The sequence below is a fragment of the Hippocampus guttulatus genome, chromosome 17 (genome assembly GCF_054856545.1).
Source record: "Hippocampus guttulatus isolate MCC_2025c chromosome 17, RoL_Hgut_1.0, whole genome shotgun sequence".
NCBI lineage: Eukaryota > Metazoa > Chordata > Actinopteri > Syngnathiformes > Syngnathidae > Hippocampus > Hippocampus guttulatus.
Window position 1 is genome coordinate 6,822,691 of NC_141277.1, and position 17,734 is coordinate 6,840,424.

The 17,734-nt window shown below is 43.9% G+C and overlaps 1 protein-coding gene across 1 annotated transcript in view; it reads right to left on the reverse strand.

The window, feature by feature from the left end:
• itga1 (integrin, alpha 1) overlaps nt 1-17,387 on the reverse strand; it is a 32,345-nt gene extending 14,958 nt beyond the window's left edge. Inside the window, exons 1-9 of the mRNA XM_086135457.1 lie at nt 17,262-17,387; nt 17,126-17,178; nt 5,248-5,368; nt 3,961-4,070; nt 2,374-2,462; nt 1,377-1,491; nt 1,156-1,283; nt 751-899; nt 420-570 (exon numbers count right to left, since the gene is read on the reverse strand). Of these exons, the coding sequence (XP_085991583.1) occupies nt 420-570; nt 751-899; nt 1,156-1,283; nt 1,377-1,491; nt 2,374-2,462; nt 3,961-4,070; nt 5,248-5,368; nt 17,126-17,171 (909 nt within the window). The 5' untranslated portion in view covers nt 17,172-17,178; nt 17,262-17,387. The remainder of the gene's footprint in view (nt 1-419; nt 571-750; nt 900-1,155; nt 1,284-1,376; nt 1,492-2,373; nt 2,463-3,960; nt 4,071-5,247; nt 5,369-17,125; nt 17,179-17,261) is intronic.
• Nucleotides 17,388-17,734: the final 347 nt, after the last annotated feature.

Sequence of the window (17,734 nt, forward strand, 5' to 3'; positions counted from 1 at the left end):
CTAGCCAAACTTTGGGACAGGTTTTTAGTCAAAACAAGGCGCGAGACGTAACTTAAAGCAGATTAGGCTAACTAGCTCGTAACTGGACTTGCTGATCATTTTCATCAAAATAAGATTGAATTGTAGTTAGCCTTAGCTAACTTGTTCAAAGACTTTTTTTACTATTTTCCAATCATAATATTTTGATGTAAACAAGGTGAAACTAGCTACCCTGAGAGTCGAGTTTTAGCCGCCTTACAGTCAAAACAAGTCCTTAACGTAAGATAGGTTTGGCAACTACCTGCTAGCTATCTTTTGACTGTGTTGTTTGGTCATTTTTGACAGGACAAATTGTCTAATTTTGCAAACGGAATTTTTATCGTAACTGCCCAACCAGCGGTTCTTGTAAAACAAGAAGAGAAAAGGCCATTTCTACCTACAGCGATGCCAAACCTCTCGATGCCATCCTCCTCGCAGTCTTTGATGACCGGCTTGAGGTTGTGAAAGTCGTGCGACTCTCCGTCGGTCACGATCACCATTACTTTCTTGACGCCAGGTCGCGCGCCTCTCTCCGGCATGAACGCCTCCCTCCTAGAAAGGCGGGAAAAGAAAAGGTTACTTTTGTACCATTTTGGCATCTCGGATAGTGGGTGTGCTGTCTGTCTTTAAAGAGCGTTTGGATGTCATTGCCAAGGCTCGGAAATTATGATTAGTGTGTCGTGACTCACAGGCGACCGCCATGAGCTCAGAGAAAGCTCGTTGGCGTGGTACCTGGCAGTGTCGATGCCCAGGAAGGTCATTGTTTTGAAGCCGGTCTGTTGCGGGAGCTCGCGTACGAAATCTAGCAGGTCGGCGGTGTTGTCGAACTGGCTCAGGTTGACACGGTGGGTTACCGTCTCGCCGTAGGACACGATGCCCACCTGGGAAAACACCAAAGAAATGCTCATTTTCCCCCTAGTTCTCTTCTCTGCTTCGATGTCGCGTCTGCAGGCTGTCGAGGATGTGGTCTTGGATTCGGGTGATGACTTTCCAGATGACTTACCAGAGTTTCCCCTCTGGAAAAGTCTACATGCTGAGAGCCAAATCAATGAAAGTGTAATAAAAATAACCATTTGCAGGCTTAGAGTAGACAAAAAAAAAGGAGCAGCTGCATTCAAGAGCGCCGGTAAAACTGACTTGTGAAAGTTTGGGTCCAATCTGAATGTTCTCGATGAAGCGGACCAGGAAATCAGTGATGCTGGTCCATGGGTAGATGCTGTTGGAGCCATCCAGGACGATCACGATGTCCAGCTCCTTAGAACACTCTTGAAGAAAAATACAATCTTCACTTTGAGAGGGAAGAATTGGGAATAAAACGCTGGGTTCTTTGGAGCGTACTGGGAGGTGGCATCGCATACCTTGAACACCCGGCGCCACCGAGTTGAGAACTTGGAAGGACGAGCTAACATTGGCACAAACCCCTGAGATGTACTGCTGCTGACCACACATGTAGCCATACTGAGGACCGCACGCCTACAGACACACACCCACCCACCCACAAAGTTGGCGCATGACAAGCAAAACACAGTTGAACTGAACAAACATTCTAATTACAGTATGTTATTAGTAAAAACTGCAATTATTGCTGGTTCCTGGAAAATACGTTTGGTGTTATTTGTTTATTTGTTTTTTTTCCAACATAGTGGGATTTTATATGGCAAAGTAAATGAATAGAAACCTGATAGATTTTCCGTCTTACCTGCGAAAAAAAAGTTTGCTTTTGAACAATTTAGTAGGATTCTGTATGATAAATTGTGTTATTTGTAAAAAAAAAAAAATCCTCAATTAAAAAAATAAAATCAAAGCTATAGTTTTCAGGTCAATCAACACTCATTCAGTGGCAGCCATTTTCATATTGTTCTTTATCCGCCCTTGTGAAAAAATGTAAACGAGATGAAAAATGGGCAATGAATGAGGTTTTTTTTCTTTTCCCCCCCACCAATGTTAAAAAAAAAACAATTAAATAATTTTGAAGCACATCATACAGAAAAATTTACAGAATGACAATAGAGATTCTAATTCCAAGTAAGCCGATAATAAAACTGCCATGATGTAGTTAACTGGGTTTTTTTTCCAAATAACAAATAACATTGAATGACAATCTTGTACGAGATGTCGTGAAAACTGAGTGCACGATGAAACAATAAAGTTTGTGAGTTCATCGCTATAAAAAGTGCAGTCATAGCAGTTTCACATTTGATTCACAGCATCCTGTCACATTCCCAGAGCAAGCCGAGCAAAATAGGGAGCGTCCAGCCTGAAGTTCCCACAGTGGAGTGCAAAGGTCTTGTGAACACGCTTTTATTCATGGTATAGAAATTTCACGTACGTACTGTACGGCACTGGGCTGCTTACCAAGAATCCGCCGCCGGGGTTGGCCACAAGTGTGGTTCCCATGGTCATGTTCTCCTTGACTTCGTGTAAATTGGGAACGGTGGTGTTTTCTGCAAGAAACGCAGAAGAATAAGCAAGAGTGTGCACGCGGGAAGAGCAGCTGGACAAATTCTGCCATTTCCATTTTTCCCAGAGGAACAGAGAGCCTCATCGTGTCCTTCATTACACACCGACGACAAGTCGCGTGGCTACATATAAAATTGTACGAGGGGCAAGTGCTTTAGTGCCCCACTAGGTTTAAACACAACAACACTTTTTTTCATTGCTAGACAAGTGACAAATTCTGCCTAGCAACAAGTAAAAATAAAGAAGAAGAAGAAAAAAAAGAACTTGTGCCCTACAAACCTACCTAGCATCATGTAACCACACAAACATGTGACGTTACAACGAAAAATAATCTGAGCAAATTTATTGCGAATTGCAATTTAAATAAACGTTGGGGGCTTTGCGGCCTATAAATTATGCCTTGCATCACCTGACACAGGAAAACCATGACCAGGAAAAGCTTTGCATTTCTGTCAAGCTAAATAGGCGACAAATTAATGTTATTTTTTTTTAAACTGGGGCACAAACGATTGTGCCCTATAAATTCTGCCTGGCTCCATATGACAAGGAACAACATTATTGATGCATTTCGGTTGACCTAAGCACCTGCTGTATCTTTTCCCATGTAAAAAGCGCTCTGTAAACATTCTACTTGCACATTAGAGAGACGTAGAGAGAGGCCTCTCCATTGCTAAGCAATTACAACATGTGGCTAATGTTAGCATGCTGTTATAAAATTTTTCATTTCAGTTTCGGAATCTGCCTCCTATTCGTATTTTCCGAAGAGACCCCCTCCCGACCCAAAAAAGGAAGTCTGCTTGGAAGTGACTTGCTGTCTGATTGCTGACATGACCATTTCTTTTCTTTTCTTTTAAAAATCCAAGAAGAGGACGTGCACAAACAAAACAGGAAGAACATACCAGCTTGTTCACATTCGGTGGCTTCCTCTGTGCAACAAACTGGAGGAATTTTAATGAAGGGTGCAGGATGATGCAGAGAAGGCAAGAGTGAGCTCAAAATTTGGCAAACCTGCGCATTTTCGTGATATCAGAATGGGAGGACGCAGTGGTCCACAACCGTGCGTTTCTATTTGTCTGTTAAAATTTTAAATTGTGCAAGAATAGTTCACTTCATTGCATGAAAATAAATTGGCATAAGTGTGACAAAATCAAAAGTTGAATCACCCTATGAGAACTAAACTGCAATATCTCTATAAGATATAACATCTTCATGGCTGTAACATAATTTACGACACTAAAGTGGTGCGAGGGAAAGGTGAGGAGGTTGCCCACTGCTGGCGTCGACAAACCTCTGCAGGCCTCGCAGGACTGCTGGCCAAGAGCTATTTTATTTTTATCTCTTTAATGAAGCTGTGTAATTGCATGGAGCGCCCATTAAATCCACGTTTGTTTACTCTGATGGGCTTTGCTTCCCATCAGCCAGAGACACTTGTGTACACACACACACACACACACACATATATAGTGTAAGGGTCTTTCTTACCTGGGAGCTCCAGTTTCACACACGTGCTGTTCCCCCTGCCCACAGGACACTTGTAGACGTCACCAGTTCGTTTCGCCGGCTGGCCCGATAGCGGGGATCCAATCAGAACCCTACATTTGGGAAAAAAATTAATAAATACATTTTTGGGTCTTGATGTTGCCAACCAAGTGTTTCATAGCTGCCATAACAAGCGCAATCTTTCTTTTACGATGGGAATTGTCGTTTTGCCACTGTAAGAGTCATTATTTGGTTTATGGGTCTCGTTATAATAACCCGTAGAATTATCGGGTGTATCATAAAACGTATGACAGTCAGGGGCACATGACTTCTGCATGTGTCAGCTGGACCACGTGACCCGCTGTGTAAACTGATGCTAAAATGGAGCCGCTCTTCGTGTAAGCACCGCCACTTATTAACATTCCTGTGCTCTAATGAGGCCTGAAAGTCCAAAAGCTGTCAGGAAAACACGCACACACACACACACACGAGTTCATGTCGCGTTAGCATCTTTTGATGCAACGAAATTATATATATTATATAATACATTGAAATATTTCGAAAAACAAAAATCAGATGTTGCGAGACTAAAGTTAGGTCAAGTATAAACTGTATTAGTTTGTTGGAGACGTCCAAAGGTTGTCATGGCAACCTGCTGCATCACCTCTAACAGCTCCTTTCAAACGTTATCAACACGTGCCGCTGACGCATCTTCTGCAAACGTTTTCCATCAATCCCCACTTCATGTCTTTCCTCGTCCTCGGCACTCCCACCACTGCTCGGACGTCTTTGACTGATTACGTTAAAAAAAAAAAGTTATCTGGAAGAGGCGGGTGAAGAGCAGGGTGCGCAGACGTTGTTGGCCCGATTAGCGCAGAATGAATTGCTTGAACTCATCTCACATGACTTCGATAAGGCGAGACAGCGGCAGGTACGGAACAGACAGAAAAGCCAAACACTAATCTCGTTCGACTCGCTTTGTACATGCTCAGTATGCACAGTTGAATCACTCCTCTTCATAAATCATGACTAAATTAAATTCAATATGAATCACCATTATGACTAAATCACTGGTAAAACGAGATAATTTAAATTGGAAATCACCTTGAATTGAATCAATACTCGAAAGAAAAAAGACATATATTTCAAAGTAAAATAAACACATTTTTACAAAAAGATTTACATGACTGCACCATCTGCTGTTGGGACACTCCCCCCCCCCCCCCCCTCAAAAAGGGGAAATAATCTTTTTTAACTCAAATCAAATCTTTTGAGTGAATCCAGTCTCACCATTTGCCTTCGCTGTTTTCAAACTGCTGGACGGTGTAGCCAAACATGTCCTCCAGCGGGCCAGTGAAGGACAAGCCGTTCTTCTGGTCCACGTTGAAAGATGACACACACAGCAGTAGCGCTGTGGGGGGGGGGGGGGGGGGGAAGAAAAAAACAAAAAGCTTTTAGATAGGGACATACAATCGATTCAAAAAGTCGTCTGAGGAAATACATGAACAAATCCTCAAATGCAAGACTATCGATTAATAAACAATCATCGAGACATATATACTGAAAATAAATATATGGGTCCTAAAATTAATTAATTAAGAAAACCTTTATTAGTCTCGCAATGGAGAAATTCCCGATTCACAGCAGCAAAGTTATGAAAGGAAGAAGTCGAACAACAAAATATAGGAGCTGCTGGAAAGGCAGCCACTCACGCGGCGCCATTTTGAAGTCAAAATAACACAACACAACACATAGTACACAGACAGTCGTGCAATCTACACCACTTTTCTGCATACACTTTGTTGTCTGAAGCAGTTATAGATGAAATGCGTATGAGTTCAAATGAAAATTTCGAATGACTTGAGCCACAAAGTCAACTGGACATACAGTAGCTCCTGTTGTAGTCATATGCTGCAGGAATGAACTGATTGAACCAAAGCGCACACACGCATTAACGTAGTGTCATTTCAGAGGACACATAAGGAATGTCGAGCATCACTGCGAACCACCCCCTCCCTTCCTCCCCCCAACTTGTCTGACCTGCGAGACAAAGACTTCTTCTCTCCGCCGAATGCCATCGCAGAGGCGGCGTATGAATTGGGATGAATCATTGGGAGCACACCACAAAGGCGCCATTTACTGTACGTATCTGCTGGGCAATAATGAATCCATCTAGTGTAACGTGACCGCGACTTTGTGGGGACGAGAGGGCAAGCCAGAAGGGTCAAAAAGAGACAACACGAGCGGCGGATGACAAAACCTGGAGACGACGTATAAACTTGCAGCGGCTGGCTGGAAAGCAAAAGGCTGGGCCACATTACGTAACAGCTGGAGTGAAGGGCGTTTCCCTCCAACAGGCTCACCTGTTCCGCGTTTATGTATCGAAGGACTGCCGAGCTGCCGAGTCTCTTGTCTGATTATTGACCTTGCTCGCCGTTGCGCTTCATGTGGTGTATTCTCGACCTCTCGATATCTTTCATAGTTGCTCTCGTTTTGTCACAGAACTTTAAATATTTTCATGATTCCTTTTTAGCGATATCGATCTTTGGTTTTGCGTAATTGGAGTTGCGATATTTCGTGTGTGTATTCTCGGTGGTCTCTTGTACATTGCCTTTGCAAGCGCTTTGTGGTTTATGGGGGGGGGGGGGGGGGGGGTTCCAGGCTCCTTGTGACCAGCGATTTCAGTTTGCACTTTTTCGGGGCGCTTTCATGCAATAATTTTTTTTTTATCGCACTTTGTCTGAGCCTGCATTCCTGGAATCCAAGGATGAGCAAATACCACTGATACCATGTGATCTTGTTCAAGTTTACAGTGAGTCAACTTTGTCTTGCGCGCCGAATTCATCGCTCAACGTTCAATGAACATTTCATGGTGAGCTACGCACGTTATGTGCAGACTGAAGTGCCTGAGCAACATGTGATGAGGTCGCCTCTCGCCGCCATAAACAATCCACTCGCACAAACAAACTGCCTTCACTGGGCGTCCGTTGGAGTTTATAGAATATTACTCTTATTTTTATGTTCCCTTCTGGTGGGATAAGGAAATCGTAGCCAAGATATATTCTCCACTAGGTTCCTCCTGGTTTCCCTTCTCTGCTCCCTCTGTCCCAGAGCGGCTCCATTTCCTCCTCCTCTTAACCTGATTATATACGTCCTTTTAAATTGACAGGTGCACTCTCGCACACTCTGCCGAGTCAAGATGGCCTCGGGCCAGCCGGTCCTTCTCAAACGGTGAGCTCAAACGCGGTTCAAAGCTGTACCACACATGATTACAACACGTCGCAGTCAGCTGTATTTGGTGGCGTCTCGCTGCGTCTATTTTTGTGAGTCTGGCTAATGTCTGTGCTGGAAAACTAATAAGCGTGGTGGCCTCTTTAGCGATGGAAATGGCCTCATGGAATTGCCCTCTGGGGCTTTTGCTATTCAAGTTGTCCAGTACAGTTGGCAAGCAAAAAAGGGGGTGGGGGGGGGGGGTAGCCAGGGATTTGCAAACGACAAAACAAGGCACGCTTCCATCGTATGATAATGTGCGTCGCGAGAGTGTGCCTGCTGCTCACAGTGCAATTTGCATTATATGAGTGAGCAAAATGTGGCTTGGTCGTTTGGCTAACATGAATGGCTAGTTGATTTCAGTCTGTCAATGTCAACCCGTAGGTCTACTTGGTTAGTTCATTGATTTGAAGGTCAGTCATAGGGTCTGCTGACGGGTTACAGTAGTGTACTTGGTTCCGAGGTTTACTTGATTGATCGGTTATTTATTTGATCGTTCGGCAAATGTGCCGTTGTTAGCATTTGGCCAGAAAAGTTGCGAGCATGACTCATGAGACGATATCGGCAAAACTCGGTAGGAACAGGAAGACTCGACATTCACGACAGTCTATCAATACGTCAACACACGGATCTGTTCGCAGTGTCATAAGAAAGACTGGATGATAATCACGCTAACGAGATAATGCCAATCTAATGACAGGCTTCTGTGCCATAAAGCTAACCTATTAAATACAAACTACTTTGCTGTAATTGGCTGGTGTTGTCGGACTCGCGGTTTTAAAAGCAGATTTGGAGCCTGCTGGGTTGAGGCATAAAATACAGGCAGTCCAATTACATTAACTTTCAAGGTTTGTCCCACATCCAAAGATGGCGGAGCAGTTGAAAGGTGGGCTTTTCGGAGCTTTTGGAGAGAGATGGTAAACAGAAACACTGAATACTCTGCCTCGCTATAGAAATGTTGGATATAAAAGGCTCTAAAACAAAAGCCAGAAGGCTCAGCTGCAAGTCTGTTTTTGGTCAAACGTCCATGTGGACCTGATTGACGCTGGCACCGTGTCAGCTAGCAAGAACATGCCATAAAACGCTGCCCCCTCACAATGACGCGGCTACGTGGACGATGACTCCTTCAAAGTTAACATTCCGAACGGTACGAGCCAGAAGCGTAGACCAGCACCTGTCGGACATTCAAAGGGGCGGCGGAGGTAAAATTTGGAGGAGATGCCAACAGAATATCGGAGCATTTGCGCAATTGTCGGTTTGCTACTGCTATATGAGGCTTCTGCAGAGGAGTGCAAAGTTTACACCAGGTTGCTCAAGATGTTATTTGCTTCACTCAAACGGTGCGTGGCTATTAGCGCTGCTCTTATTGAATTAACACTTTTCATTTCATATCATCATTAGATGCTCATGCTAAACGCTCCATTTTTACCGGTTAGTGCCACGCAAAGGCCATCCAAACCTTAAGTGAATTTGGCCCGTTGAGGATAAAGTTTACATTTTTGTGAGGAAAAACTTTAAAATATATGCAAGGATAAATGCGTAAATATATATATATATATGAGGATTAAATGTGTAACTGATGAGAATCAATTATGGGGGGAGATTTGTGATAAATTTTGCTTGTTTGCATAGAAGGCTGGTGACACCTTAAAATAAAAAAAAAAGTGTATGTGGTGCATCTGAGATTTTTTTCCCCCCAACATATGCTTGCCTCAAACATCGTAAGACATGTAGGCACAGCCTCCAGCCACGACGAAGGTATGAGCCGCAAATATTTCCAGATTTCCTTCTGCTCTTTTATCCTGATCTTATTTTATCCCCTGTTGGCCTGCACTGTCCATCCCTTTATTCTTTTTTTTCTTTCTCTCTTTGTATTTTAACGTATCACATTCTTCCCATATTGTTCCGTTCCAGCCCCCACGCTTTTCCGCCAAACTTCGGACAGCGTTCGTTCGTATTTGTGGGTCTTGGCGCGCGGCCACGACGGGGCTTGTTCGCATGGACCCACGTGGCTGCATTCCAGCCCGGTTGATTTGATAAGGGAGAGAAGAGCAGGCGGAATTGGTGGAAAACAATACGAGTTTTTCCATTGTGGGGATGAGAAGATAAAGGCTGAGAATGCACGATGGAAAGAGTTGGCATTGGAACAAAGTCAAAAGTAGGCTATTTTATGTACGCTCATAAAAGCTCTTCGAATGTTCCGAATGCCTTTGCTATTAACACCATGTTAACGCGGTAGCTAAACAGAGTCGTCAAAATACTGCTGTAGGTTTGACGAGGTGCAGTTGGACAACTACAATAATAAACATATTGATCAGCCACTCGCTAGAATTGTATCACGGTAACGTGATTCACTATACGAGTTTTACCTTTGTTTGTGAGGGTACCGGCATGATAAAAAAAAAGTTGCAAGTTTCTTGTAAATCACTTCTTTTTGTCTGTACTCTTTCTACTGTATTCTCCTCGACCGAAACATCTGAATTGATGCCACACTGTCGCCCTCTACAGGACCGGATGAATAAGAAGCCACATTTGAAGTTGGATTTGGGCCGTTGTTATACTGAACAAGCTATTTTTCACCTTCCATGACGGGACCATTCACCACCCCCCACCCCCCCCCCACCCCAAGGACTATCATCCATCTCCCTGCCACCTCTCCCATTTATCTCTGTCCATCCAAACTTTCTTCTTTTCATCCCTCATTTATTGAGCATCGGTGTCACATTCCACCGTGTGTGCAACTTCCAGATGTATTCTCTCTACTGGACGACAAAACCTGCGAAAAACCCACGCATGACATCATCGCCGGCTCCCCCCTCCTCAACACACCCATCCCAGAGCTTTGTATGCCCCCCGCCCCCCACAAAACCCCCCTTTTTTTTAAATAACAAATGCTGCTAAATATGCTAATGGAGACAGTTTGAATATACACAGAGGAGTTGGAATGATTGAGGATGGGGGTGGGAGGATTATGTGTGTGTGTGGGGGGCTTCAAACTAAAAATATACACATACGCAGACGTACACACCCGAGGGTCACACAATGACCTTCCCGCCAGAATCAATAAGCAACACACATGAAGACTCACAGCAAGCGGATTGGCTAAACTCACACTTCTTACATCACAGGAAGTTTGTTTGGAATTTAAAAAATAAATAAATAAATAAAAGGGGGCGCTCAAGTAAACTCACATCATCAAAGCGACGTAATGACTACATACAACAGACGGAATAATGATGTCTCACTGCGAAATAGCAGACTTTGTAAATTAGAAGTGCGACACCGTCATTAAAAACGTCACCAAAAATAAATGGGTTGCAGTCAAATGGACGCTAGGCGCGGACATTTCTCGCTCGCGCACGCTAATCAAAGAGTTAACTTCCTTGCTAAACTAAACAGCAGCACCTCCCAAAGACCATTTGGATGAGATGGTTTCATTTGTGATACCTCAGTACATTCCGACAACAAACTCGCTAACCAAAACAGCAGCACAAGAACAGTTTCGGTCCTCTGGGGTGTTAGGAAATTGTTTTGCAAGTTCACCACCAAGTCCATTTGAACTTGGTTGCCAACCAAAACAGCAGCACCTATGGGCACCCATCAGCACCTAACAAAACACGACTATGTGTGGTGGCATGGAACTAAAGAACGCAAAATAGTCTCAAAGATGAATTGCAGATGGCAATTAGCATAAAAGTTCGACTATGATGCGTCACGGTCGCTCTGCAGCGTTTGCACAAGCGACTTGTGTGTTCTGTCTCAACTCTTGACATTTCGCCGCATTTTTATGGACTCAATTAAAAGTGAGAAAAGGGCGCGGTCCAAACGTTAACGCCGGAACCCAATGCAGGAATTTAATGGCCTCGAACCGCACCGCTTTTTACGAGCCCCCACCATCGCTCAGTTAACTGCCAGTCAACCTCACCTAGCCTACAGTGTAAAGCACGACTAACCTGGGAAACGTCTGCATTTTTTTCAGCCCAATCATGCGCACTTGGATTGTTTCCGATGGGGAAACGAATTCAGAGGGTCCGACATAAAGGCCATGGCGTCCACATTGGAACCTGATGGCTTCAACGTGGGTCTGCTTGCGTGCGGCATGACCTTTCAGTAGAAGATAAGACCTATGGAAGCTCACAGAGCGCCATGTTGCACCTTCACGGGTTTTTTTGCTTGTCCGGAGGTTGCTTTGAGGGGTATCGCTTTCCCGACCAAAGTGAGCGTGCGCGCGCGTGCGTTGTTGTTGAACGGATTAGCGTCGAAGGCCTAGTGCGAGCCCGTGTTTGCTTTTGGGGCTCAGAGGCCACTTGGATGAAGATTAAGTTCTTCAAGCAAACACTTCACGGGGATAATAACGGGGGGGGGGGGGGGGGGAATCAGCGGCGGCAAACTGTCAGTCACCGATAATGTAGTGGTTCACTCGCGTGGGTTCGCTTGCCGTGAATGTTTCTGTCAAGATGCTGTCAATCGACTGGCAAACGGTCCTGCGCAGAATGAACGTTAGCAGTGTGCTTAAACTTACGCCATTGCAGTTACGGTCAACAGCGTATGAAATTAGGTTATGATCTACTGTGGTTTGACACTTTTTTTTCAGGCAAATCTGAGAAACCACAGATGATTCAGTGGAATATATACGCCTCTTTTTGTGCAACTTCCTGCTTGCCTGCATGCCTTTCTGCAGGATGTACACATTTCTTGTCTTGTCAATCTTTAAGACACTATCGTGCAGCGGTCCCCAACCTTTTTTGTCGCACGGACCGGTTTAATGTCAGACAATATTTTCAGGGACCGAACTTTAAGGCCGAATAAATACAACAAAATAATATGATATGGCCTGCATGAAAACGGTGGTATTTTCTAAACCTAATAATAAACACGAATCATGACACGAGGAACGTCCCATCTAGCCGCAAACACTCTCTGATCGCTATGGTAACTTTTAAACGTGCCTTCAAAATAAGATACAGCGCAAATACAAAGTGCATGAAAAATACGACTCACCATCGTCGCATATTATGCAGAGTGGGCTTGGTGCGTGGGAATCTTCCGTTGAGATAAATCCGTATTTTAAGTCGGATTTCTGATACTGTTTATTAAATGTAGCCTTCTTTTTCTTGAAAGTCGAAAGGCTGGGCCTTCCCAAAGACGTTTGTTTTTTTACTCATTTTGCTAGCTCCTGGGTTTCATTTTAGCGGTAACCTATCACGTGACTGAGAAGCGTCACTCTTGACCTGGGTCAAGAGTGACATACTGCAGACGGATGTAAAAGAGGATCCGGTTAATATTTCAAAATAAAACGTCTTTCCGATTACGAAATGAATAAAACGGAAGTAAGGTAAATAATTTATTCTTTCTGTGCGGCCCGGTACCAAATGACCCACAGACCGGTATCGGTCCACGGCCCTGGTTTTGGGGACCGCTGCTATCGTGGATGTCTTTGTTGATAGCCAGAAGTCAGACTTTTTTACTAATCGCAAATGAAATAGAATATACATTGGTCTGTTGCTTACATTTGCAGAAAAAATCCCTCCCTTGTTTCTTTCTGACTTTCGGGTTGAGTGAACGCTGGCGCGTTTTGGCTGCCGCTGCTCAACCCGTATTGTTTTGTGTTTTTTGTTATTGTAAAGTGTCCTTGGGTGTCTTGAAAGGCGCTTATAAATAAAATCTATTATTATTATATTATTAAAAAGGCGCACCACCGCAATCATCTTTGTACACCTATACACCTTTTGGACGTCTTTTTGCAACAAGTGCCTGACGACTTCCAGTTGCAGTTGAAGCATAATGGCAAACATCAAGTTTCAGTTCCTCCACATCGGGAGGGCTGTGATGAAGGTGTTTAAAGTAGTGCTTCTCAAACTCAAGCCAGATAGCTGTTGCTTGGTGGTTGGCACAATATTTTGCAATAAATCATGACTGGTGCGCTGTTTTTAGAAAGCTCCAGGTGAAAATATGACGATCAACTTTTTCCATACATTCCGATGGCATTTAAAATGTTTGATTGTTGCCTTGGAGTTCTTTATCTGTTAACCGAAGCCTCTAATGGGGAAAAAGGTTCCCCATCCTTGATTTACAGGCCTGTTTCCTTGTATTCACGCCCTTTCGATTCTCTGAAAAATGAAATGAAACACTCACTCTGCTCGAAGAATAGAAAAAACTAAACAAAGACATTGTGCTATTCAGCCACGAAATGCAGCGACACAACCTCAAGATAAGAGCATTAAGCTGACTAAGCAACGGCTGAGCTTGAAAGGAAACACTAATAAGTCACTTTAGTCTGCGTCCAGCAAGTAATGACGGCCATTAACAGGGGCAGAATATTGACTAACTATCAGCAGAAGAGGTTAAGCGCCCAGTCTGGTGTCACATGACCAAACGTCAATCGTGTAAAAGACTGACGGCGACTGCGGTTGTGAATTATTTAAGGTGTTTGCACAATCCGGAGGAAAAAAAAACTCTCGATGAGGTAGTTTTAAGCGTGCGTATATCCTGTGAAAACTCGCACCTGCGCGCCATCGAGGTAGCAGCGCTTTTGTTTCAAATACAAGGTGTTACCAACAAAGCGTAGTTCATGCACTCGCTGCGAGAAAGGTGCCAATGCATACGATTGTAAGGGGTCGAATTTATTCGTCTACGAGTGGACTTTAACATTCTACATCAACTTTTAAAGCTTAAAGTTCACTAATTGCTAATCACGCGGTTTTGGCTTGACACAACATTTTTGTCTTGCCCAACAAAATAAGATGACAGTTTTCAATATCTTGGTGCAGTAAAAGAAAAAAAAGAAACAAACAGACTAGCATTCGGTGGTTGTGGTTGAGAATAGTGCTTAGCTTCGCTAGCTTTGGCTAATTCGATTTCCACTGGTTTTAAAATATTCCCTCCATTGATGTTGACTACAAGAATGAAGCGTTCTTTTTCTAAAGAGGGAGAGTTCGGACCTAGATAGAGGGTTACCAAAGAGGGATTGGGGGTGGCCTGGTCACCACGTAGCTCCGCCCCTGGCGTCATCGACGAGTCAACTTCAGCTCAACTTTCATGACATAATCAATGACAAAAGTTAGCATTAGGCCTAGAAATTGAGTTAGGTGTTCGATTTTAGGTTAGGATTAGATGTAGAGTTGGATTTATGAATTGGGTTCGTGTTAACAAGAGTTCAAATAATTCGATGTTCAGCTGGTTTGTTGTGCTTCCAGAATGTAAGCGAAAGGTCTGTCTGGATTTGCTAAGCGTGCCACAGCGATGAAGGCGAGAGGTCAAAGCACAATGATTTGAACATCCAGTTTCCTGTGTTTGTGTGTTTGTTTTCTTTGTTTATTGCAGCCTTTGCAGTTTGAAAATGCCATTCTACTACGTTGCAAATGATGATTCGAATTCAATTACAGCATCGCTGACTCCAAGATGGTTACAAGGGCGTTACAAGTCTTTACTCTGCGACCCCGCTCGAACATGAGCTGATTGAAGCCAGATGCCTCCTTCCCTTTAGTCCTGTCCAAACTCAAACCACCTGTAACCCCCCACCACCCGACCCCCCCCGCCCACAGATTAAACGCTTGTCACTACAATAACCTCAAGGGTGGGGAAACGAGGGCGGGGGGTGGAGCGGCTATCTGGTGTAGGGCGGCATGGGATTGTAGCTTCTTATGCAGGTGAGGTCACAGCGGAGCAATCTTTAGCGCACGCTAACAGCTTTAAGTACAACCAGATTCATACAAGAACAATCAGCGTGAAGGTGCACAAACGGCACCGAGGTCACAGAGTGGGGAGGGATCAGTGGGAGGTGGCTGGGGGAAGTAATGATTTGCTGCATGAGCTTCTGCACAGAACATTTTATTTTTGTACCAGCCTAATGAGCGTCACAAGTGGGCAATTTGATACTGAAGAGGGACATGGTTGGTTTGTTTGGTGATGTCATTGTCCTCATGGGGGGGTTGATATCCAACATACTTCATTACCCCCACCCCCAAGCGTGATCTACGTGGACACAACTGAAGGGAATCGCCACCACATGCATCATCTCACAAGCTTTTGGTAAACTGGAAAACAGGCTTGAGAGGGAGAACACGGTAGTGGTTCGCCTGTCTGTCTCTCATTTCTGAGGTTCAGGGATTGACTCCCGGCTCCCGCCCTTCCTCTGAGGAATTTGCATGTTTTGGTTCTGCCGTGCAATTTGGTGATTCCGGTTTTGTTCTTCTCTCCAATTTAAATTGTATCAAACTTATTTTAAAACGTGCCCCATCTAGTGGTCGAAGGTGGAATTACACCACCTCAATATACAGAAGAGCGAGACAAAAATAGAGTTGACTGTACATTAAAAAAAAAAAAAAAGATCGAGAGAGGTTTACTCTCCCCCATTTTTTTGCCACCAGTCTTTGGTGAATTAAAAACTTCATAGTTTATAGTTGCAAACGATTGCTTTGCAATTGACTCGTGCGTACCCCACTTCTCGAATATGCCTTTTTCTTTGCCGTTATCGATCATTCTATTTATCAATCTGTTCAGCCTGGAGCTGATGGACTTGCTGCTCACGAAGTGATAAAACATGCTCTATTGGGTTTAGATCAGGCCAGTGATTCGGTCCAGGAAAAATGATGTCAGAGGAAGATCACAGAAAGCGCTTAGTCAGCGTTCAAATTGGGTCACTCGGATCATGTCATACGCCTGACAGCCACAAAAAGGCATATTTTCACGATGAATTAAACATTATAGTCATCAATAACACCCATTCATTTTTTTTATTTTTTTTTTGTGCTTAGCTTCATTTGTTTCACGGGTAATCTGAAGCCTATTTCTAGCCACTTGCAGGGCACACATAAACAAACAAGCATTCACGTTGACACCAATAGACAATTTAGAGTCAATACAGAACCTAACGGATGTTTTTGGTGGGAGAAAGCCAGAGTAGCCGGAAAAAAAAAAAACACGAGAACATGGAAAACTCCAAAGCTGAGATTCAAACCCCGACCCACAGAACATTTCCTTTACGGAAAACATGATATTGCTGATTTTACATGGCGACGGATGATGGGAGTGAGTCACATGTTGGGACGCCGCGCAAGTAGTTCGCATGGCAACAGCAAAGCTTTATTTTTAATTTTTTTCCAATGGGGTGTAAACACTGCTGCACTGTTATGCATTCATCACATAACTTGACTGGGACCGTGCTGCCTAGCCACCTTTGACTTCTATTGCCGTCAATGGCAGTGAATGAGTTAAAAACACTTTTTTTTCCAATTAATTTTCAAGAGGGAAATTTGATAACCAATAAGGATTTTTTTTGAAGCCAATGCAGATTCAGATATTTGGCAGAATAAAAGATGGAGAAATCCAGAGTGCTGCTCGCGCTAATTAATACCTGTCGCGCTAACTAGCTGCCAGTTGGCGAGAGTTTATTATGTTAAAAATGGAGATCTGAAACCTTATAAAATGAGTGTTTATAAGAGATTCAAATGATTCAAATTTGGAAATTTAGGAGCCTGGAACTCCATTCACTTGACACAAAATCTGTGTGGGGGGACCCGTAATGGGGCGTGCGCAGCCGTGCAAAGAACTTATGCTATGCTGACAAAACTCACACCAACTTAGTGTTCATGACACATTTTTCAATTGAATTTTTCGGGCAATAAGTCACATTACTTCAGGGGGAAGAATTGTTTTATGATGGGCTAATTTTTCTATCATGAGGGAAAGTGACTATTTTCTACTTAATTTTGAAACTAACATTTCATTCTATAGGAAATAAAACAAGTCGATATGTGCTAAAATTGCTGAATGACACTACGGATGACAACGTGGATCTTGTGAGACACCACCAACGTGTGGTTTAATGATCTTGCAGTCGTTGGAGAAGGATGCCTGGTAGCAATTATTTTATTAAGTACCGCAATAATGAACTCACCAGCGAGCGCAGCTGTCGCAGGAGGGCAACTTGAAGTCCCCGGCATCTCGACTCTGTCCACAAAAAAAGAACAAAAAAACAGACTGTTGTTATTTATTATTCCGCTGACTTTCGTGGCTCGAACGCGTGCACCCACCCGTCCTCCCCAAAAAGACTGAAAAGGTCCTCAGCGTGATCAGCTCTAGTCCATCGTGCGTCCGCCTATGCTCTGAGCGTCTGAAGCAGCATGAGGAGGAAGAAGAGGAAGAGGAAGGAGGAGGAGGAGAAGGAGGGATGTTCTCTCGCAAGTGGGACCCTACTTGGGGGGGGGGGGCTTGGTCTGCCGTCGGAGCATGGGAAATTCTTACTAGTGCCAGGAAGTGAACATTTACACCACCATTCTGTCTGACAGCTGGGCCTAAAGCGCATTCGCTTCAAAAGCAATACAATAACATACACAGGGTGGCATGAACACTAAATGTGCAGCGGAATCCACAAGGTTCAATTGCAGCCCCCCCTCCCAGTGGAAATTATGGAAAGAGAATTTCTCCGCTCCGTGGTGAAACTGTCCCCGATCGTCAAAGCTTTATGAACTACACTTGTGGATTTGTATTAACCGCTGGCGGAAAC